At 48.5% G+C, this 23,237-nt stretch overlaps 1 protein-coding gene across 4 annotated transcripts in view; it reads right to left on the bottom strand.

The window, feature by feature from the left end:
- FAIM2 (Fas apoptotic inhibitory molecule 2) overlaps positions 1 to 11,211 on the bottom strand; it is a 42,229-nt gene extending 31,018 nt beyond the window's left edge. For 2 of the 4 annotated variants that reach the window (XM_044994341.1, XM_044994344.1), the window contains exons 1-2: positions 11,007 to 11,210; positions 5,560 to 5,740 (exon numbers count right to left, since the gene is read on the bottom strand). In XM_044994341.1, coding sequence (XP_044850276.1) covers positions 5,560 to 5,740; positions 11,007 to 11,021 — 196 coding nt within the window. In that variant the 5' untranslated portion in view covers positions 11,022 to 11,210. Of the gene's footprint in view, positions 1 to 772; positions 901 to 5,559; positions 5,741 to 11,006 lie in introns of those variants that run through there. The other 2 variants (XM_044994340.1, XM_044994342.1) reach the window with 2 other exon arrangements.
- Between the last annotated feature and the right edge of the window lie 12,026 nt (positions 11,212 to 23,237).

Below are 23,237 nucleotides of genomic sequence, written 5' to 3'. Positions count from 1 at the left end.
CGCGAGGGGAGGGTCAAACAAACTGGTTTGTATCGACCCAATCAAAACATTCTTCATGCTTTTGAACTGTGGTTTTCTTAATGAAATCAAAAGAAACGATCAACATGAAAATCAACAATAATCGAAAATCAAAATGAAATCAAAAGAAAGTTTTCAAAAGTTTCAGGGGGCGGGGCACAGCAGCTGTTGAACAGCAAACAAGAGACAGAGCAGGATCCTGTTTCTGGGGAGAATTTACAGAAGTGGGATCCAATTATCCAAACTAAAAGTGTGGCCTAGACACGGGGTGAAAACCTGTATTCTTGCTAACTGTGTCATGGGATCTTTAATAGCCAGCAGGAGGGCTCAGATTACACGCTTACATTCCAGCCATGGCCAGAGGCATCACCTTTCACTGAATATTAAATATCCCCACGTGGATGCATCAATCCCGTCACCCACAGCCCTCTGCTAAACTAGCTCTGCAATCCCCTGGCGCTGAGATTAACAGGTGCCTGCCTCGTTTCTTGCGACATTTCCCCTGAGATAACTTCATCCCAGGTGCACAGGCTGCTTTTTCAAGGAGGTCCTCTGCCCTGCCCCTGATGTGAGTTACACACAGGGCTGCTGACTGACTTGCCCACAGACACGGAGTGTCTCAGCACTGATCCTAGATCAGAGAGAACCGAGGTCCCTTACTGCCTTCTAGATCTGTTCCCAAACCACCTGCGCTGAGTTTGTCATTAAGAGGTCTTCTTTGCCTATAATGAACCACAAACAGGGAAGCCCAAACCTGCCCCGTGGATCATCGCTGAGGTTTAGCACACGTAAGCCAGCCCTGCAGCAAACGTCAGGTACACAGGAGTATCTGGATGACTGAGTTGACAGTAGGGGGCAGGAGGTGATGTAACCGTAGCCGTGGCAACCAGTGATGCTGCTGCAGAATAATAATCCTTAGCCCTTATCATCACTAGATCTCAAAGCACTTTGCAAAGGAGGTCGGTATCATTATCCCCATTTTACAGATGAGGAAACTGAGGGAGGGAAAGTGACTTGTCTGAGGTCACCCAGACGGCCAATGGCAGAGCCAGGAATAGACCCTAGGCATCCTGAGTCTCAGTCCAGTGTTCTAGCCACTAGGCAATACCATCTAGTGAGGGGGATCCGGGATAACTGAAATGGGGAAACTGAGGCACAGAACAGGCATACGAGTCAAGTTTAGACTTCAGTAGTCTCTGGCTCCCAGCTCTGTGCTCAAACCATTCGTCCATCCTATACTGTACATCAGATCAGGTAGACAGAGTGCGAAATACCATAATTAGATAGATACATAGGCAGGCAGGCATGTACAGTGACAATGATGATAGAGGGCTACCATGAATGCCAGAGGTTGATAGATCTCACATAATCCATTGAGATGTAAATACAATAAGTGAGTCGACTGGAAGCCGATGGCACTGCTGATAATAACCAGGGTGTGGACAGATGACAATAATATTGTCGCTCGTGACACAGAGAGAGGCTGGTGCTGAGAAGGAAGTGTTTACCAAGAGATTTAAGACCATGCTGCTCCTCTCTAGCTCCTCCCAGGGAAGGCTGGCATTGAGAAGGAAGTGTTTACCAAGAGATTACCAAGTCCCACCCAAGGCTCTCCATGATCTTTACAAGCAATTCTGAATTTAGCTCCACGGTCCCCTTGTGATGCAGGCAGGTGTCAACAGCTGGAGGTTACAAATGAGGACTCTGAAGCACAGAGAGGGATGTAGGTGCCTAAATATCTTGCTCAAGGTCACATGGGGAACATTTGGCATAGCCAGAAACAGAACCCAGGATCCTGAGTCCCTGTGTCCCAAGTGCCTCAGCCTGCAGTCCTCGCTGTGGGACGTCCAGTAACGTGTCTGTTCTCAGCCTCAGATCCAGGGTGCAGTGAAATTCAACACAGCCCTCCATAATCCAGCACCAGTCTATGCTAAGCAATGTACCTTCAGTGTCACTCATGGCAAGGTCAGGGATTGGATTCACCAAACCCAGTTAACCACTGGCCCATCTAGTCCTGCATCCCAGCTCTCACCGAGGGGCTTAATGCCCACAGCATCGTGGGAAGGTGAAAAACACCACCTTGAACGGAGCCTCTCGTGCAATACCATACGGTTCACTGACAGCCCTGCAGAACAGCCGTTGTCGTACGCTCTGCAGCCTGAAGTGCGGTTATCCTTGTAATTATCCTGTTTTGGGCACGTTACAAATGGGCTATTATTTTCGAGTTCCAAAGGTTTAAAGCCCTTGTCAATGTGTGCCCCCCCGCCCCCTTCCAGAGGCAGTGCTAGCCCACTGGGGGCCCTAAGCAGGAATATTCTCAGGGGGGAGGCCCCACACACAAGACAGAAAAAAGCAGATGGGGTGTCCCCCTTGAGCTGCTCAGGGCCCTAAGCAATTGCTTAGTCTGCTTATGCCTAGCGCCCCCCGCCCCTCCATGCCAGAGAGGACATGAGTCTGTTACAGCTGCCAGCTCAAGCTATATAGACTCACCTGGTTAGCCCTGTTCTGTCTCTGCTGGGTTGGCCACAACCATCACACGAGAGTGCCAAGCACTGCAGCTCCATATCTCCCCAAAGACCGTCTCCTCTCCTCCTTCTTTGCATCACTGTCACCTGCCCTATCATCCAGCCATGCAAGCTCACCTCCCAGTGGTTCTCATACAGCTCCTCTTACCCTACGAGCTGAACGCCTCATGGAATCATAGAATCTCAGGGTTGGAAGGGACCTCAGGAAGCCATCTAGTCCAACCCCCTGCTCAAAGCAGGACCAATCCCCAACTAAATCATCCCAGCCAGGGCTTTGTCAAGCTGGGCCTTAAAAACCTCTAAGGATGGAGATTCCACCACATAGAATCATAGAATCTCAGGGTTGGAAGGGACCTCAGGAGGTCATCTAGTCCAACCCCCTGCTCAACCACCTCCCTAGGGAACCCATTCCAGTGCTTCACCACCCTCCTAGTGAAATAGTGTTTCCTAATATCCAATCTAGATCGCCCCTACTGCAACCTGAGACCATTACTCCTTGTTCTGTCATCTGCCACCACTGAGAACAGCCGAGCTCCATCCTCTTCAGAACCCTCCTTCAGGTAGTTGAAGGCTGCTATCAAATCCCCCCTTGCCATCTATACTGCATTTATCTTCCCAGCACCGCTCCAGAGGGTGATCTATTACCTCCAATTTACAGATGGGAAACTGAGGCACAGACAGGCTCAGTGACTTGCTCGGGGTCACCCAGGAAGGCTGTTGCAGAGCAGGGACTTGACCCAAATCCTTGGCTAACACCCTAAACGCTAGGCTAGGGGTAGGCGGACTGTGGGCCAAATCTGGACCACCAGACGCTTTTGAACAGACCCGGGAATATTTTTATTTACTTGTTATCAATATTGTTATTTTATTATTATTATTTTCTCTGGAGCCTGGACCTTGACTATACCCAGACCAAGAAATTTGGACCTTGACAAAAAATAATTGACTACCCCTGCACTAGGTCGTCTTTCCCTTTAAGCCAGCTCACCATAGGCGCCGACCCCGTGGGTGCTCCAGCACCCACTGGCAACCAGCTCCCCCCACCCCACCCCACCCCCCAGCGCCTACCATCCACCAGCGGCCCTGCCGATCAACTCCTCCCGCTCCCTCCGAGCGCCTCCCACCCACCGCGATCAGCTGTTTCGCCATGTGCAGGAGGTGCTGGGAGGGAAGGGGAGGAGCAGGGATGGGGCGCGCTCAGGGAAGGGGGCAGGAAGAGGTGGGGAAAAGGCAGGGTGGAGTTTTGGGGGAAGGGGTGGAGTGGGGGTGGGGCCAAGATGGAGCAGGGGTGGCAAGAGGCAGGGCGGGGGTGGGGGCTTCGGGGAAGGGGTGGAGTGGGGACGGGGCCTGGGGCTGAGGGGGTGTTGAGCATCCCCAGGGAAAATTACAAGCTGGAGCCTGCGCTGTTCACTCCTTACTTCCAAGATGCTGCCACTTCTTCCCCTGCTTTGCCCATGAACTCACTGCTTGCCGAGGCAAACACTCAAAGTCAATGAGAGTTTAACCTGCGTGCGAGCCTCGGGATCTGGCCACTCTGCTAATCAGGGGAAACCCAGTGCTCTTGCCTATTCAAGAGCAGGGCAGGTACTGTTTGGCCTCCCACGCTAAAATAAACCAAGCCGCATCTTTTTGCCTCACTCAATGCATTTATGTTTGCCTCTGGGTACTTCGTACATTACACAGTGCCTGTCAATGCAACACAATGCAATGTCACACACACACAGCCCGGATATAGGATCCCCCAGCTTGCAGCCAGGCAGGGGTCAAAGAGATCAGAGGAAGAGGAACGTGGTGGCCATCAAGGGAGCTGCCAGGGAGATGCTAGGGGGGTGGGGGGAATCCATATGATGGCACATACAACTGGGCACACAGCTGCAGCGTGGGAATTCTGCCAGGCTCATAAACTGCATGGGGTCTGGAGTCGATAGGTCAGAGCAATCCCCAGTGTCTATATAACCTTGTAACTTGCAATTACGTGTTATTTATCGCCTCTCTGTTACGGGCGGGTACACCGAGGCCGAAGGGGACGCGGGAGAAAGATTCAGAGGCAGTCAAGGTGCAAGTGTCTTCAGGGAGCTCCAGATAAACAGCTCAGCGACTTACTAGCCCCGTGCTTCCCTGCAGCGGGAGGTCTCCATGGAGGCATCTTTAGCGTCACCGGAGCCCTAAGGATGCAGTTACAGGATGTAACAGAAATAATCCCCAGACACACACACACCCCTCTGGAAATTCAATCCAGCCAAGCCAGGAGTCAGATGCATCCACCAAAAACACGACCTGAGATTCACTATAACACGACCAGCTATTTGCTTACTAAGAAATGTACCAGGACTCCTGAGTTTATCCCCCTCTCTGAGAGGGAGTAGGGCAGGAGTGGCCAACCTGAGCCTGAGAAGGAGCCAGAATTTACCAATGTACATTGCCAAAGAGCCACAGCCTCCCATCAGCTCCCCCCACCCCGCTCCCAGTGCCTCCCACCCACCGGCAGCCCCATCGATCAGCGCCTGCCCCTCCCTCCCCGCACCTCCCGATCAGCTGTTTTGTGGTGTGCAGGAGGCTCTGGGAGGGGTGGGGGGAGTCACAAGGGCACGGCAGGCTCAGGGGAGGGGGCGGGAAGCGGTGGAGTGGGGGCAGAGCCACGGGTTGAGCAGTGAGCACCCCCCGGCACATTGGAAAGTTGGCGCCCGTAGCTCCAGCCCCGGAGTCGGTGCCTATACAAGGAGCCGCATATTAACTTCTGAAGAGCCGCACGTGGCTCCAGAGCCAATAGGTTGGCCGCCGCTGGAGTAGGGCCTAGCGGTTAGAGCAGAGGATTGGCAGTGAGGACTCTTAGATTCGACCTCCTGCTCTGAGAAGGAGGGGAGTCAGTACTCCCGGAGTCTATTTCTGGCTCTGCCACTGACTTGCTCTGTGATCTTGGCCAAGTCTCTATACCTCAGCTTCCTTCATCAGTAAAACGGGGACAATAAACGGGCCGAGGGAATTTCATAGCAATGCAGGGCAAGCGAGTACTCACTGGGGTCCACGTAAGCCCAGCTGGGGTGGAGGGGCACAGACGGTGGAGGGGAGAACGCCTCCGTTTTCATCCCTTCCCCTGAAGTTGCTTCCTCATACGTCGGGGGTGCCGATGGGGCGGTCGCATGATCCTTTTTCTCTCCCTGTCCCTCGGAGTTAGGAGGCTTGTTATTCACAGAGAGCTGTGTGGCAAAGAGAAATCAGGATTAAAATAGCCAAAATAGAACGAAGAGGAATAAGAACAACCTCACAGCTGGAACCATCAGCTGACACATCACAGATGGCAACTCATCTGTGGTTTGGACCTCATCCTAAACTCATCAACATCATTGGAAATACACCCATCTACTTCAATGGGCTTTGGGTCTCGCCTTTGCGTGAATTCAGTCCAGTACAATCGGAGATATTCAGGGTTGGAAAGTGGAGGGTGAACAGAACCTCATGCCAGGCCCCATCCCAAGAGAAGGTGGAAGGAAGTCAAAATGGAGGAGGAGAGAGAGCCAACGAGGGACAGATATGGACTGGGAGAGGACACAATGGAGGAGAAGAGAGGGCCAACAAGGGACAGATATGGAGTGGGAGAGGACACAATGGAGGAGGAGAAAGAGCCAATGAGGGACAGATCTGAGTGGAGGAGCAACCAGGGAGAGGACAAAATGGAGGAGAAGAGAGGGCCAACGAGGGACAGATATGAGTGCAGGGGCAACCAGGGAGAGAACAAAATGGAGGAGAGAGAGGTCCAGCTAGGGACAGATATGGAGAGAAGAGGGGAGTGGGAGAGGACAAATGGAAGGAAGAAAAGGCAAACTAGGGATATAAACGGAAAGAGCGGAAAGGAGGAGAGGAAAAAAACACAGATGATGAAAATCAGTTGGGGAGGACACAGAGGATAATAAATTATAGGCAACTGAGTGTGAGAGGAGGCACAGCCGGTGGAAATGGCTGAGGGAGAGTCCTCTGTCCATTAGAACCCTTAGAGCAGTGATACTCTGACCTCAGGAGCCAAATTAGCAATCAACATTACCCCAAAGAGCCACAGTCATGTGAATTCATTGTTTCATTTACTATGTATATATATATTTCTCACAGCTAAATGACTGACCATGTGTTATTATTTTATCAACTACAATTGGTTAATAACATAGTAAAAGCATTCTGATTGGTTAATAACTTCGATGGGTTCATAATTAAATCATACGTGTTTTAATATCATGCGCTGCAAAGAGCCACTTGCCGCTCGCGAGCCTCAGTCGGAGTCTCGCTGCCTTGGGGCGTCTCATGGTGGGCACCCAAAATCACTAGGCACTAGCGCTGGATGACAAATGTGAATTAATGTCCATGGGACATTTTTTTTTAATTGATTTTTTTTTCGACATTTCCTACAAAAAATGTTCAGTTCTTCAACAAAGAAAAAAGAAACCACCATTCTCACCATCCCATTTTTATTTTTTTGTACTAAAAACCAAACATTTTACCCATGAACAATTTCATTTCGTCAAAAAAAAATTCTCCTCCCTCCTCCCCCACCCCCAAGGAAAAGGTTTAGACGACAAAAAACCAACCAGCTCTACTTGTCAGTTTTGAAAATTGTGGCCTCCATCCTTTACACTAAGTACAATTTTCAGAAACATCTCAGTACTTTAGGAACCTAAATCCCATTGAAAGTCACCTAGGGCCAGAATGGCGAAGGCATTTAGACACCTAAAGATGCAGATAGAGGCCTTGTGGGATTTTCAAAAGTGCCTAACTCCCACTGACTTTCAATGGGAGTTAGGCACCTAAATATATTTGTAGATCAGCCCTTAGGTGCTTTTTATTCACTGTCATCGGTTTCTAAGCCAGCACTCCAGGAACTTTCTCGAGAAACTTCCTTACATGAAACATCCAGCAAAGACCCATCGGCAACACATCAAAGAATCTCTATGTCCATGGGACTGTTTTACTATCGGCAGAACGTGTTTCTGTTCCCAAATGGGGGCCCAGGCAGCTGGACATGAAGCAAATCCACTTTCATCAGCAAGTTTCTTTGAAACTACCATTTAAATAATAGTTTTTAAGCCAGAAAGAACCATTGTTCATCTGTTCTGCCTCCTGCATTGCATAGGCCAGAGAATTGCACCTAGTCATTCCTGCATCAAGCCCATAACTTCTGGCCGAGCTAGAGCATAAATCAGAGTGAAAATAGAGCTGGAAGTTTCAGTAATATTTCTTTTATACCTGTGTCTATGACTAATGGAAAAGCCCTGAGCCAAAGCCTTTCCCCAGTTAGGCCACTCAGACCAGTAAAACTCATTCACAGGTGATGCAGGGACCAATTATCCAGGCTTTTGTGCAAGGAAATACACAAGTATCATCATTTTGCTAAAGAAAGTCTTGCGTATTCCAGGCATCTTTGCATCATACCTGTATGGTCAAAGCCAAGGTCTTAGAAATCATAGAAATTCAGGCTGGAAGGGATTTCAAGAGGTCCTCCAATCCAGCCCCGCTGGGCTGGGTCAGGATTAAATATTCCTACACCACCCCTGACAGATGTAGCCCAACATAGGAAGCATTCTAGCCTAGCAGATAGAGCACTGGACTGGAACCCAGGAGACTGCGGATCTGTTTTTAGCTCTGACCTGCTGGGTGACCCTGGGCAATTCACTTCCCCTCTCTGTGCTTCAATTTCCCCATCTGTAAACAGGGATAATGCTACTCATCTACTTTACAAAGCACTCTGAAATCTGTGAATGAAAAGTGCTATATAAGTAGTTATTAATTATTACTATTATTATTAAAAGAAGTCTAATGCCATCCTAGTCGCTGAAATAATATCCTCTTCAACTTATTCATAAATGATCCGGAGAAAGGGGTAAAAAGTGAGGTGGCAAAGTTTGCAGATGATACTAAACTGCTCAAGATAGTTAAGGCCAAAGCTGACTGTGAAGAACTTCAAAAAGATCTCACAAAACGAAGTGATTGGGCAACACAATGGCAAATGAAATTTAATGTGGATAAATGTAAAGTAATGCACATTGGAAAAAATAACCCCAACTATACATACAATATGATGGGGGCTAGTTTAGCTACAACGAATCAGGAAAAAGATCTTGGAGTCATCGTGGATAGTTCTCTGAAGACATCCATGCAGTGTGCAGTGGCAGTCAAAAAACCAAGCAGGATGTTAGGAATCATTAAAAAGGAGATAGAAAATAAGACAGAGGGTATCTTATTGCCCTTGTATAAATCCATGGTACGCCCACATCTTGAATACTGCATACAGATGTGGTCTCCTCATCTCAAAAAAGATATACTGGCATTAGAAAAGGTTCAGAGAAGGGCAACTAAAATGATTAGAAGTTTGGAACAGGTCCCATATAAGGAGAGATTAAAGAGGCTGGGACTTTTCAACTTGGAAAAGAGGAGACTAAGGGGGGGATATGTTAGAGGTATATAAAATCATGAGTGATGTGGAGAAAGTAAATAAGGAAAAGTTATTTACTTATTCCCATAATACAAGAACTAGGGGCCACCAAATGAAATTAATAGGCAGCAGATTTAAAACAAATAAAAGGAAGTTCTTCTTCACACAGCGCCCAGTCAACCTGTGGAACTCCTTGCCTGAGGAGGTTGTGAAGGCTAGGGCTATAACAGGGTTTAAAAGAGAACTGGATAAATCCATGGTGGTTAAGTCCGTTAATGGCTATTAGCCAGGATGGGTAAGGAAGGGTGTCCCTAGCCTCTGTTTGTCAGAGGGTGGAGATGGATGGCAGGAGAGAGATCACTTGATCATTGCCTGTTGGGTTCACTCCCTCTGGGGCACCTGGCATTGGCCGCTGTTGGTAGACAGGATACGGGGCTGGATGGACCTTTGGTCTGACCCAGTACGGCCATTCTTATGTTCTTAGTAGTATCATTGAAATCAACAATAGTTTGTCATTGACTTTAAGGGAAGAAGGCTTGGGCCCATAAACAATCCCAAAATTATAAAAAAGCCAAAGATGTACCTAAGTAGAGAGGATATGTACCTGTATAGAGAGAGATAATGAGCATGATACAGGGCAAAGCAGCTACACATGGTACCAGCCCACTACATGCCAGCCCCACAGTTTTGTATGTATCCACAAACACCACTCAAAGACTACACCAGCTCACTATGCACCAATCACAGGCTAAGCTCGCTGCATATGCACCAGCCAACAACTAGATAAAAACAATCACGGTTGTGTCAGCTCAACGTGCACCAGTCGCTGGCAACCTCAACTCAGATCGCACCAATGACGGGCCCGGTGAACTCAACCAACGCCAATCACTGGCTAGAGAAAGCCACACTAAATCCATCACAACACGACACGAACCAATCACCAGCTAGGCAAAACCAGGATCAGCCGATCAGCGATGACATCTGTCTGTCGTCAAGCAAGGGCAGACATTGCATCGACGCCACATGAGCCAGGATGAGACGACCTCATTCAAATGGGGGGGAAAACCCCACGGAAGGTGAAGAAGAGGAACGGAATCCTTGCAAAATGGTCTTTTCATGCAATGATTTCTTGCATAAGGAGCTGGTCCCGCCCCAGCATCTACCCCCTCCTGTATTCAGACTCCCACTGCATCCCATCAGAGATGTGGTACCGACCGCACGCAGAATATTGTCTCTGACTCTCCCCCTGCCAATCAAGGAGCATCCTTGCCGTAGCTACCCAGAAAGAAAACACATCTCGCTGTCCCAGGACAGACCACTAGCTGGTTATGGTTATGGATACATATCGGCCGGGGGTTATGTAACCAGCCCACGGCTGCATAACAGAGACTGGGGTAGCTGGACACCGTCGACATCTAGACAGCCACTGATCTGGTGTGTACAGGGACAGCGCATCATGTCCGTGTGGGCTCAAAAGTAAAACGCAGCCAGAGAGAATCCTGCAGCCCAGAAGCATCCAGGATTAGATATATATATAGATATGTGGGGCGGGGGGAGGAACCAGAGGATGCTGTGTTGCCATGGCAACTGACTTCTCGAGGTAGGGGCGGGTGGGTGGGAAAGCACAACCCCCTCTCCCACCCCCATTCAATTCATTACATGTCACGGGACGAGGGGGTTAAACCTGCTCCTTTTTAGCCAACCTGCTGGTGGTACAGAAAAAAATCACCTTCACCAAGCGCAAGGATGGAGCTGAACTCGGCATGGGCAGGATACCGTAGGGCTGTGCACACATACAGACTGAATCGGAACAGTCACTCCGATAAAACTCCCGGTGATATAACCCTCCACTCCACTTCCCTGCCAGATCCCTTCTGTTATAGGCCCCCGATTCATGCACGATGCAGCTGGGCCGTGCAAGGATGCCCAGCTCTTGGGTCCATCTCCACACTCCGATTTTTAATCCCTGGGCCTAAATAGTCCCGTTCCCCCTTTGCAAAGTTGGGGGGCAGAAAGGTTAGCCAGGTGTTTGGGTCCCGACCTACCTTCCCTTGGGTCATCGTGCCTCACGGGTGATGCTCTCCTGCTTGGGACACCGACAGTTGTGCACCGACACTTGTGCAGAGCACTAGGAGCAGCAGCAGCAGCAGCAGCAGCAGAGAGAATGCCTCTTGCCTCTCTTGTGCCCGCCTGGTGAGAGGTTTGCTCGCTGCAGTCAAGCCAGCCTCTGCAGCCTGTGCTGATGCTCTTCCGTTCCAGCAACATCCACGAGCTACCCGTCTGCTGGAGAAAGGACTGTACCATTTCCACTCCGCAGGGCAGGGGGAAGGAAACCAGGCAAAACCGGGGGGAGGGGGGGAGGAGGATGCAATCACATGCCAGGACAAAAGCCACCCAGCAAGTGCCAGGATGAAGCTGAAGGGAGGTGGGGAAGTGGAGGGATGCAGAAATGATGCTCTTCTTGCAGCATCTCTCTCTCTCTGCTACATCACATCAGAGCCAATCGCAGCCCGGGGTGCGGGGGGTGTGTGTGTGAGTAATTTCCCCATGGCACCGCAACACCGTCGCTAGGGTCCAGCCCTCCAGGATTGTCCTGGCGTCTCCAGGAATTAAAGATTAATCTTTAAGGAAGGATTATGTCATGTGATGAAACCTCCAGGAATACGTCCAAGCGAAATCGGCGGCCCTGACAGTCGCACATGCCGTCTCCACCTGCCCTGTTGGCAGAGGGACGGAGGAGAGGACGGCTTTGGAGTGAAAGGCTCTGCCTGGCCCCTGAGCCGCTGCGGGGTCAAAGGAAGGCCCGTGACAAGCTCTGCGATGCGAGACGGAGGAGTGAAATGCGCCCTGGCTCTGCAACGCAGGGAGGGGATCATGAACCTCACGGCCCCCACTCACGCACCCAGTTCAAACCCGGGTCTATGGCGCAGGGAGGGGATCGAGAACTTCACCGCAACGGGGTGCAACCCCCACACAGACCCCCAGCTCAGACCCAGCGCTGTGACACAGGCAGGGCGGGGGGGGGTCACGGACCTCACAGCTCAGGGGATGGAGCCCCCACTCCCAGACCCGACTCAACCCCACCTCTGTAACGCAAGGAGGGATTCAGCAGGGACGTCACACTCCAGGGTCGGAGCCCCCAATCAGAATTGCAGTGTTTAACCCTTTCCACTCTGCAGCATTTTTACCCTTGTCACCGGAACTTTAATGTAAAGTGTAACCAGAAAAATTAAGGGTGGGATTTTACTCCATTAGGCAGTGCAAGTGGATACCCCTCCCTCTGCTCCTGCTTGATGTTCTCCTTCCTCAACACTTTCATTCTCCTCGCTGGGAGTGGGCAGGACCGCCCGGGGGGGGGCAAGTGGGGCAATTTGCCCCAGGCCCCGGGCCCCACAGGAGCCCCCACGAGAGTTTTTCGGGGGCCTTGGAGTGGGGTCCTTCACTCGCTCCGGGGGCCCCGGAAAACTCTCGCGAAGCCCAGGCCCCCGGAGCTTCTTACGCTCTGGGTCTTCGGCAGCAGGGGGTCCTTCCGCTCCAGGGTGGAAGAACCACCCGCCGCCGAATTACCGCCAAAGCGAGACCCACCACCAGAGTGACGGGTCCTGCTTTGGCGGTAATTTGGCGGTGGGGGAGCCCCGCCGCGGGTCTTCGGGGCACTTCGGTGGTGGGTCCTGGAGCGGAAGGACCCCCTGCCGCCGAATTACCACCAAAGTGGGGCCCCCCGCCGCCGAAGACCCCAGGCCCCCTGAATCCTCTGGGCGGCCCTGGGAGTGGGACCACTCTACTATGTCCAGGAAAGTCTTGTATGTACCTCTCTACTCCCCTTAGCCCCTCCAGTTCAGCCACTCTGATCTCAAGACCCCATACTCTGTCCCTGAGGTCCATGAACTGCTTGCACCGAATTCATACACACGCCAATTGCCCATAGGGCAGGTCATCATATATGTTACTTTCAGTGCAATAAACTGCACAGCCTCCACTCTGTTGCTGGACTTCTGCCTGTATTATTTTTAACTCTTGATGGGGTTTGTTTGCTTGCTCCTGTGTGTGGCTTGTGGGGGGTCGGAGAGCAGGCTCTCTAAACTCCCCCTGTTCGCTAGCTTCTCTGGTCACTTACAAACTGGCTTTTTAAATCCCTGTCCTTCCCGAAGGCGCCACACCCGCGTGTCAAGGGATTTTAAAGGGATTAGGGCTCAAAGGGTGGCAGACTACAGCCAGCCTTAGGTTAGGAAGCAAAACAAAACACAAAGTGTCGCTACACCCAGACAAGTCTCTGAAAAAGAAAAAGGCATTTCAGGCACAGGCAGGTGTTGGCGAGAGGTTTGCCTGTTGCTGAGGTCCATTACAAACGCTCAGCAAGAGGCAGCCAGCCACCGCCCCAGAAAGACGAAGGACCATGCAGTAGTTAGAGTGCTAGCCCGGGACTTGGGCAATGTAGGAATTCCCTGAGCTGGCGCAGATTTCCTGCATGGCCTCTGCCCTGTCACGCCGTGCCTCGGTTTCCCATCTGTAAAATGACGCAAAAAGCACTGCCCCTGTCTTAAAGGGGTGTTGTGAGAATAAACACATTAAAGAGTGGGAGGTGCTCAGCTTCTGTGGTTGTGGGGCCACGTTAGTACCCAGGGGTGGCTCTACATAGCAGTTAGACACCCGCGGCTGGCCCGTGCCAGCTGACTCAGGCTGCGGGGCTGTTTCACCCCTGTGTAGACATCTGGGCTCAGGCTGCAAAGGGGGAGGGTCCCAGAGCCTGGAAACGGCCCTGCAGCCCAAGCCTGAGTCAGCAGGCATGGGCCAGCCACAGGTTTTTCTTTGCCCTAAGACAAAAGAGTTTTCATTCCAGACAGGGAGCGGGAAGGATCATTATGATACCCATTTGATCAGGAAGGAGCTGAAAGATGACATGACTGGCCCACGGACATACAGGAAGTCTGTGGCAGAGACAAGGAATTGAAGCCAGAGTTCCCCGTGCCCCATCACAAATCCAGCCATTCACAAATTCCTCCTATCCCTTTACATGCTGTACCATCTCCCTCCGTCAGCGAGCAACATATTCTAAGCCGCAGGCTGGAAGTCTGGCCTATACGACCCAGAGTTTGAACCCTCATCTCCTGTACGACCCACTGGCGCACTCCGCTCCAGATTACAGAAAGCATTAGGCCTTGTCTACACACAGAAGCTGTGTGAATTAAACCAGCATCAATCTGGAATAGCTCCACTCGAGCGACGTAGGATCACCGGCCGAGCCGCTTCATGGTTGCTCTGTCGTTTGAAGGACGCGTTCCATTGTCCTGGCACGAGTCAGTTCGGAAAAGACAAGCTAGGCTATGTTTAAGCACGGGGAGCTGTAAAAAAATCATTAACAGTCATTTAGGAGGGGATTACACGTCACTCCTGCTCAAAACCACTAGCGATTTCACGGGGATTAATGCAATTGTGCTGAATACCCATGGGTGTCAAAACGGAGAAACAGCAAACCTGCTGGGTGAGTTAAAGTAACTGCTATGTTAACACAAGCAGCCTTACACCTCACCCCATGGCAATGGGCATCATTGCTATGGGAACACGCCGCTCCTCGGCAGGGGTGAAATCCTGGCCCCGTGAAGCCAAAGAGAGTTTTGCCCTTGATTCCTAAAGCAATTGCTCTCTATAAATACACCAGAGGGATAAATTCCAGGGAGGGAGAGGAGTTATTTAAGTTAAGCACCCATGTGGACACAAGAACAAATGGATAGAAACTAGCCATCAATGAGTTTAGGCTTGAAATTAGGTGAAGGTGTCTAGTCATCAGAGGAGCAAAGTTCTGGAACAACCTTCCAAGAGGAACAGTGGGGGTAAAAAACCTAACTGGCTTCAAGATGGAGTTTAGAGATCATAGAATTGGAAGGAACCTCATCTAGTCCAACCCCCTGCTTAAAGCAGGACCAGTCCCCAGACAGATTTTTACCCCAGTTCCCTAAATGGCCTCCTCAAGGATTGAATTTACAACCCTGGGTTTAGTAAGCCAATGCTCAAACCACTGAGCTCTCCCTCCCAGGCAGAGGTTAGGGGGTCTAGTAACAGGAGTGGGTGGGTGAGGTTTTGTAACCTGCAATGTGCAGGAGGTCCAGACTAGATGGTCCCTTCTAAACTTAAAGTCTATGAGTCAGGAATTCAGTCCAGGTATTTAATCAACTAAATCAGAAATAGATTATCCAGGCTAGGGCCATGCTCCGGGTCTCGTTCTGCAGAGCAGAATAACAGCAGCATTCATTTTCTAAATGAAACGCTTTGATTGTTTCGTTTCAAACGACTTTTGGTTTCAACATTTCCTTGGCTTTGATTTTTTTCAATAAAACAAACTTTTTTTTTTAAAGTTGCAAAGAATCCTGTGGCACCTTATAGACTAACAGACGTTTTGCAGCATGAGCTTTCGTGGGTGAATACCCACTTCTTCGGATGCAAGTTTTTTTAAAGTTGAACATCAAAACAAAATGTTCAACATGAACGTCTTTCTTCGACTTTTCAATTTCCCCAAAATTTCAAAACCGGTCATGTTTGTTCCGAACCTGAGCGGGGTTTTCTCCCTGGAATTTTGAAATTGCCAACACCCCCCCCCCCCGAAAAACTGTTTTTCACCCACCTCTTATAAAAACAGCAAAGAGGGTTTTGAAATGGATAATGATACTCATGCATCAGGGCATCAGCTACCTTCTAACAGCTGGGGTTAAGAAAATGTCCTAGTCCAGGGGTAGGCAACCTATGGCAGGTGTGCCGAAGGCGGCACATGAGCTGATTTTCAGTGGCACTCACTGCCGGGTCCTGGCCACCGGTCCGGGGATCTCTGCATTTTAATTTAATTTTAAATGAAGCTTCTTAAACATTTTAAAAATCTTATTTACTTTACATACAACAATAGTTTAGTTCTATATTATAGACTTATAGAAAGAGACCTTCTGAAAACGTTAAAATGTATGACTGGCACGCGAAACCTTAAATTAGAGTGAATAAATGAAGACTCGGCACAGCACTTCTGAAAGGTTGCTGACCCCGTCCTAGTCTCACGTTACCCCATACTGCCCATTGCAAGGTTTCTTGCACCTTCCCTGATGCGTCTGGTACTGACCACTCTTGGAGGCAGGACATTGGACTAGATGGACCATGGTTCTGATCCAGTCTGGCAATTCCTGTGTTCCTAGTGTACCTCATGCTTACACAGCATAGGCCTCTTTCTTCCTCCAGCGGATGGCCCCCCCCCACAGGTTTATGAGTCTGCCACAATAGCTGAGCTAACACAGGCTGTCGCTCAAGCAGTAGAGCTGTTTTAGATCCAGAGGTCACAGGTTCAATCCCCACCATGAACAACCTCCTTAGCAGTGTCACCTTAGAGCACTGAAGGCTCCTTCTAGTAGTGTAGTTCTAAATGGCAACGTCTTGGAATGGAGAGATGCCCGTCACCCTGACCCCATGCTGGTCTCTCCCCACCCCCACATGGGTGGATGTGCTCCCAACCCAGTAACTATTAAGAAGGGTTGTGGGGGGGGGGGTGATTGGTGGAGTGGAGGGCGCACTGGATAGTATCCCAGCTCCACTACACCACTGTCTAGCCCCCAATGGAGACTTGACATAAAACTTTGCAAAGCAACTAAGTCATTTAGCCACCTAAGTGCCATTGACTCTCAGTGGGTCTGAGGCACCTACGTCACTACGTTGCCAGATCCTCAAAGGTATTGAGGGGTTGAAATACCTTTATGGATCCGGGCCCAAGCCACTTTGGAAAACTTTCTCCACGCTTCTTTAAATGCCTCCAGATCCGGGGAGTGGTTTTGGTTTCACGAAACCGCCACAATGGTAAAGTTAAAAACTAAAGCAAACAAAATTCCACACTCCCTGAAAGTAGAACAAACTATGCCAGAGAGTGGCAATGAATGGACGGATAAATATTAAGACAAGACACTCCCTGAGATTAAATTATTCAGCTACTTAGGAGAACATTTGGGTCATCACCCCCTTCCCAGAAGAACATGTTCTTACCACTCTCCTGTAAATTGAATGCTATTACGTGAAGGTGGTTGCACAGGTATGCAAGGTTGTACTGCCAGGACTCGGGGAGTGAAACAGGTTCAGGTGACATTTGAAACGAACATGGGCTTTCCATGCCTGTGTATGGTCCCTTGTCTAAAGCAACCTATTAGGAAAGTACTTTATATAACAACATGATCCAGAGACCCATGCCACTGAACTCTGAAATGCTCATCAGGTTGAACAGCAGGTGACCTGCAGGTGCCTTAAAGTGACAGAGCGATCTGACAGGTCGGCCTAGGTGTTGAATGTAGGGAGGAGAGAACAAATAAGAATTACACCAGCTGTGCTAGACTCGCTCCTGAGTTTCTGCATGGTGAAAACCTCAATGTGGCATGAGAGTTAAAATCCAGAGTTGCGTCTGAGTTAGTTTGGAAAGCATCAGTAACGGGCCCCCGGAAGTTTTAGAGAAATTTGGTTCGTTTTGCTGCTTTGTGGAACTGCGTCTCTTGATAGATCGCAACATGAGTCTCTGTGCTGAATAAAATGAAAAGGGGTATCATGGAATCATAGAAAGGTAGGGCTGGGAGGTGACCTCAAAAGGTCATCTAGTTCGGCCCTCTGCTCTAAGGCGGGACCAAGTACATCCCTGAGACAGGTGTTCGTTTTGGAGAGGACCTAGCATAAGTATCAAAAAGGCTTTATGAGATCATAGAAAGGTAGGGTGGGAAGGGACCTCAAGAAATCACCACGTCCAGCCCCCCAGTGCTGTGGCAGGACCAAATAGACCTAGAGCATCCGTGACAGGTGTTTGTCCTTAAAAACCTCCAAGGATGGGGATTCCACAATCTCCCTTGGAAACCTATTCCCGTGCTTAATTAGCCTTATAGTTAGAAAATTCTTCCTACTATCTAACCTAAATCTCCTTTGCTGCAGATGAAGTCGATTACTTCCCATCCTACCTGTGGTGACATGGAGAACAATTGGTCACTAGCCTCTTTATAAAAGCCAGTAACATATTTGAAGATTGCTATCGGGTCTCCACTCAACCTTCTTTTCTCAAGATTAAACAGGCCCAGTTTTTTTTAAACTTTTCCTTATAGGCTTGGCAGAACACTTTTTTTTTTAAATGATTTTGATGGATGGGATCAATGTTTATTTTTCAGCATTTTTTTCAATTTTTATCAATTTAAATTTTCACACTTGTACAAAATCATGGGTGTTAAGCATTTTTTCTACGTTTATCCATTTAAATGTTCACAGATGCAGGAAATTATGGGGGTCATACAGTGGAGAAGGTCAGGCAATTATTTAATTAGATTTAATTGAGATTTAAAAAGTTAACATTTTATAACAGTTAAAACATACATTGTGAACATCATATGTCAAATATATATATAAGTAAATAGCCTTAAATCAAACAAATACATTCTCAAGAAGAATTTTTCTTACTTTGCCTATCTGTAAATGTTGATTATTATCGACAGAAATTTTGTGTGTGGGTTTGTGTGCGTACAGTGAAATCAATGTTTATCGATATTTACTGATAAAACTCTTATCCTTCCAATCCTATTCACAAGTCAGGTTTTCTCGACCGAATAGAGTGGGACAATTACCACCCATATCTTATAGACAACACTCCTGTTAATACACCCAGAATGATATTAGCCTTTTCCACAACAACATCACATTGTTGACTCCTATTCAATTTGCGAGCCACTGTAACCCTCAGGTCCCTTTCAGCAATACTACAGCTGAAGCGGTTATGCCTCATTTTGTAGCTGCTTGTTTGATTTTTCCTTCTTACATGTAGTACTTTGCACTTATCTTTATTGAATTTCATCTTGTTGATTTCAGACCAATTTTCCAAGTTGCCACGGTTGTTTTGAATTCTAATCCTGGCCTCCGAAGTGCTTGCAACCCCTCCCAGCTTGGTGTCATCTGCACATTTTATAAGCTTACTGTCCACTCCATTATCCAAGGCATTAATGAAATATTTAATAGTGGGTGATCCAGGATGGACCCTGCTTGACGTCACTAGATACATCCCCGCTTTGATAGAGAACCATCTAGTTTTGCACACACTTAACAGCAATTTCATCTAGACCACACCTCCCTAGTTTGCTTACGAGAATGTCATGTGAGATTGTGTCAACGGTAAAGAGCTTGCATTGATTCAGGATCATTGAATGTCCTCACATGGGAGCATTGGGCATTGATTCAAGATCATGATAGCAGGACTGCATCCTTTTCCCCATGTAATGGTTTTGTCAATGCAATCTATTGTCATACTGGGACCTCTCCCAGGTCGTCCTGCCCCCCTGACACCTGCTCATGATCCCCACTTTGAGAACCTATGGTCTAATGGACTCACATGGTAGCAGATACACCAGCTGCTTCTCCCTGGCGCTGCTGTGGATTAATAAGAAGCAGGTTCCCTGCTCCAGAGACTAATCCACCCCGACATGGAAAACACAAAGGGACTGGGATATTTTTAGCGCCTTGTGCATCCACATGAGAGGTCTGGGGAGCCTCACGAGTAAATGTTCCTGTCCAATTTACAGGGGAGAGCAGCAATTACATTGAAATCTGTGGGGCAGGTCTCAATCTCAGTTACACCAGTGCAAATCTGGAGTGAATCCACTGAAATAAGAACAAGAACATACAAATAAGAACCTATACTGGGTCAGACCAATGGTCCATCTAGCCCAGCATCCTGTCTTCTGACAGTGGCCAATGCCAGGTGCCCCAGAGGGAATGAACAGAACACGTAATCATCACGTGATCCATACCGTGTCGTCCACTCCCAGCTTCCAGGAATCAGAAGCCAGAGACACCCAGAGCATGGGGTTGCATCCCTAGCAATCTTGGCTTATAGCCATTGATGGACCTATTCTCCATGAACTTCTCTCATTCTTTTTTGAACTCCCATTTTAGCTCTGGCCTTCACAAAAGCCCCTGGCAATGAGTTCCACAGGTTGACTGTGCACTGTGTGAAAAAGTACTTCCTTTTGTTTGTTTTAAACCTGCTGCCTATTCATTTAATAGGACGATCCCTGGTTCTTGTTTTATGAGGAGTGGTAACTAACACTTCCTTTTTCACTTTCTCCATAGCAGTCATGATTTCATATCCCCCCATAGTCATCTCTTTTCTAAGCTGAAAAGTCTCAATCTTTTTAATCTCTCCTCATATGGAAGCTGTTCCATACCCCTCATCATTTTTGTTACCTTTCTCTGTTGCCTTTTCCAATTCCAATATATCTTTTTTGAGATGGGGTTACCAGAACTGCACACAGTATTCAAGCTATGGGCATATGCACTGCTCTGGATTTAGAGCAGATTAAATGAGAGCAGAATTTGGCTCGATGTACTGAAATGTACCCATTGTTTACAAAGTGCCTAAGGGGATGCCTATACTGGGTTAAAAAACCCTCCACACTGAATCTCAGACCCTGGGTCAGCTGACTCTGGTTTACAGGGGTCAGGCTATGTAGCTAAAAAGAGCAATATAGACATTCAGGCTCCAGCTTTGAGATCCTCCCCCGGCTGGGAGCACAGAGCCCCTGTTCCAGCCCAAGCCAAAATTGCAGTGTTAGAGCCCCATATCCTGAGCGTTGGAAGCCCATCAGCTGGCCATGCCACAGGTCTTTCATTGCCATGGAGACATACGCATAGGCAGTGCTGCCTAGTGGATGGAGCACAGCTCTGCCACTCAGAAACCTGCTTTCCATCCCCAGCTCTGCCACAGGCCCGCTGCAGAATGGCTGGCCAGTCATGTTACCGCCCCGTGCCTCAGTTTCTGCATCTGTTAAATGGGGATCATGTGCCTGACCTACTTTGTCCAGCGCGTTGAGAGCTGCTGCTGAAAAGTGCTGGATAAGAGCTAAGTATAGTTATCAGTGCTATAGGCGCACACGTCCCTTTGAAAGTCAGTTAGACTTTTGCTCCTAAGATACTTGGCCTAAATAAGCATCCTCCCCTAAACACGGATTTAGGTGGGTGACTTTCGACGACCACCTTGCAAAATCTATTCTGAAATTTCTTTTTTGTTTAAAACAATACTTTACAAATGATATCAGAGGCCAGCACGTTCTGTAAACCACACGGATACTGCAGTGTCTCATTTGGCGATTTTTACAACACATTCTATCCCCTAGCAATAAGGGGCCAGCTACCCTCGTTCAAGCTGAGGAGTAACTAATTCCCCTCCCTGTAGACCTATATACTTCAGGGGAAACACTCGAGCACTAACCAACCATTGCGACTGTTGCGTTCCTATCTGGGACCATGTAGATCCCAAAGCCCAGAACAAAACACGCACGAGCTGAGGACAAACCATTCTGCAGCAAGAAAGATCCAGCCGTTGAATGAACTTCCAGAGGAGAGTGGGTGGAGGCAGAGCTTGACTGTCTTTAGGAAATACTGCAGACACCTTCCTCCGAAAAGCCTTTCCACCCTATCAAGAACAGCAAGGACACCCCCATCTAGCCAGCCAACCCACTCCAAAAAACTGTAACAAAAAAATCGACCAAAAGAACCATACAAATAAACGGATATATCCCAAGCAGAGATTTTATCCCCCAGAAATGGAGCAGGGCCAGAGATTCTATGAAGCCCATGAGAGACTTTGCTATTGATTTTACGTCAATGGCAGCTGTCTAGATACTGTAGGCATGGCAACAATATAAACTCTAGGATTAGATTAGATAGATAGATAGATAGATAGATAGATAGATAGATAGATAGATAGATAGATCTACTCAATGTGAGTAGGGGGAGACAGAGTTTCCTCTGGAGCAAGTAGAAATTCTTCTTTAAAAGAATCAATGAAAAACAACGCACATTTTGCTAATTTTTTGCTGGTTTTTTTAATCGACTTGCCCTATGTAGCGCCCCGAACGCAATTTCAGGTTCTGCTGCTTCTTCCTGGAAAACGCCGACATCGTCATATTGTACCGACCGCTGACGCAGACTAGGAATGGGACGTCTGCAGATCCCCGCATGATGGAAGGGAAACTGCTGGTACAACAGCTGAACTATGCTAACCTTTGGACTGTGCCATCAAGATCTTCTCTTGTGCAATTGTCTCCTAGTCTCAAACCTCCCTGGAGGTGCAAAGATGACAGTGATGAGGCTGGCTAGTTAGCTCCGGGCTGCCTCTGGGTGGACAGGACATTGTCTATGAAATACTCTCTGGTTTCAGCTCATGGGCAGAGAAGATGTTAGCTCATATGTCAGGTGATCTTCCTTGAGTGATGGATGCCAGACAAGCTGTCCATGCTGGCTGCATTTTGGCTGCCTTTGCTACGCCTGGTGATGCTGACAGATGTGTATTAGGATGGCAGGACTTGCTCGGTTCCATTGCTTCTGGGGAGGTTGCAATTGGCGGAGCTAAATAATTTCTCATTGGCCCTTAGGGTCTGCCATTATGGAACCCTGCAGCGACGAGCGTTATCACCATTGTTATTCAGTGCCCACAGCAAATCCAAGCCCCCAGAGACCTGATATTGCACAGCACAGCTTAAGATGCCTCCAGCATGCTGTTGATGTCCCAGATCTATATTCATCAGATCATGGCCACTCCATCTCAGGGTAGACATGCTGTCTGGCCGGACAGCAGAAGGCATGCAAGTCTTAAGGTCAAAACCCAGCTTGGGTAAGATGGAAACAATATTGCCTGCTGGGGGGGAATGGGGGTGTCCTATATACAGTATTGCCACCCCCAAATGTTCAAAAATCATGAGTCAGGCTCACTAAAAATCATGTGATTGGCTTTAAAATCATGAGATTGTGTAAAAATCCTAGATTTGCTGCTCTTTTTATTTACCTTCTGCCTTTTTTTTTATATTTTATTTTTTGTTTGTTTGAGGCTTTAGGGTGCACTGGGGTCACATTTTGAAGCTTTCTCCGCAGCCACAAGGGCTAGGAACTTACTTTTGCTTGAAGAATGAAGGTTGAAATCATTCCCTATCCACTTGCCTCCAGGAGCTGGGGCTTTAAGGAGACTCGTTATCGTGAGTCTCATGCGACTTATTCCAAAATCATCAGCGCTGGCATATTCAGCAGTAGCCATGTTCATTGATCTTTGCTGCAAGCAAGCTGACAAGAATTGTACCGGTTGGGCATGGGGGGCAGGTTGCTCTGATGGGAAGGAGTTTTCTTTTCCTCTCTGTATTGGTTCATTCCTGGAACGGAGGCATAGTCAGAAGCCGGGGCCATTCCACCTGGACTCAACGAAATACAGCTTGGTGGCCTCTAAGCTGGAGAATCGCCCCAGA

Source organism: Mauremys mutica, chromosome 20 (assembly GCF_020497125.1).
Source record: "Mauremys mutica isolate MM-2020 ecotype Southern chromosome 20, ASM2049712v1, whole genome shotgun sequence".
NCBI lineage: Eukaryota > Metazoa > Chordata > Testudines > Geoemydidae > Mauremys > Mauremys mutica.
This window is presented reverse-complemented; position numbering and strand designations above follow the sequence as displayed.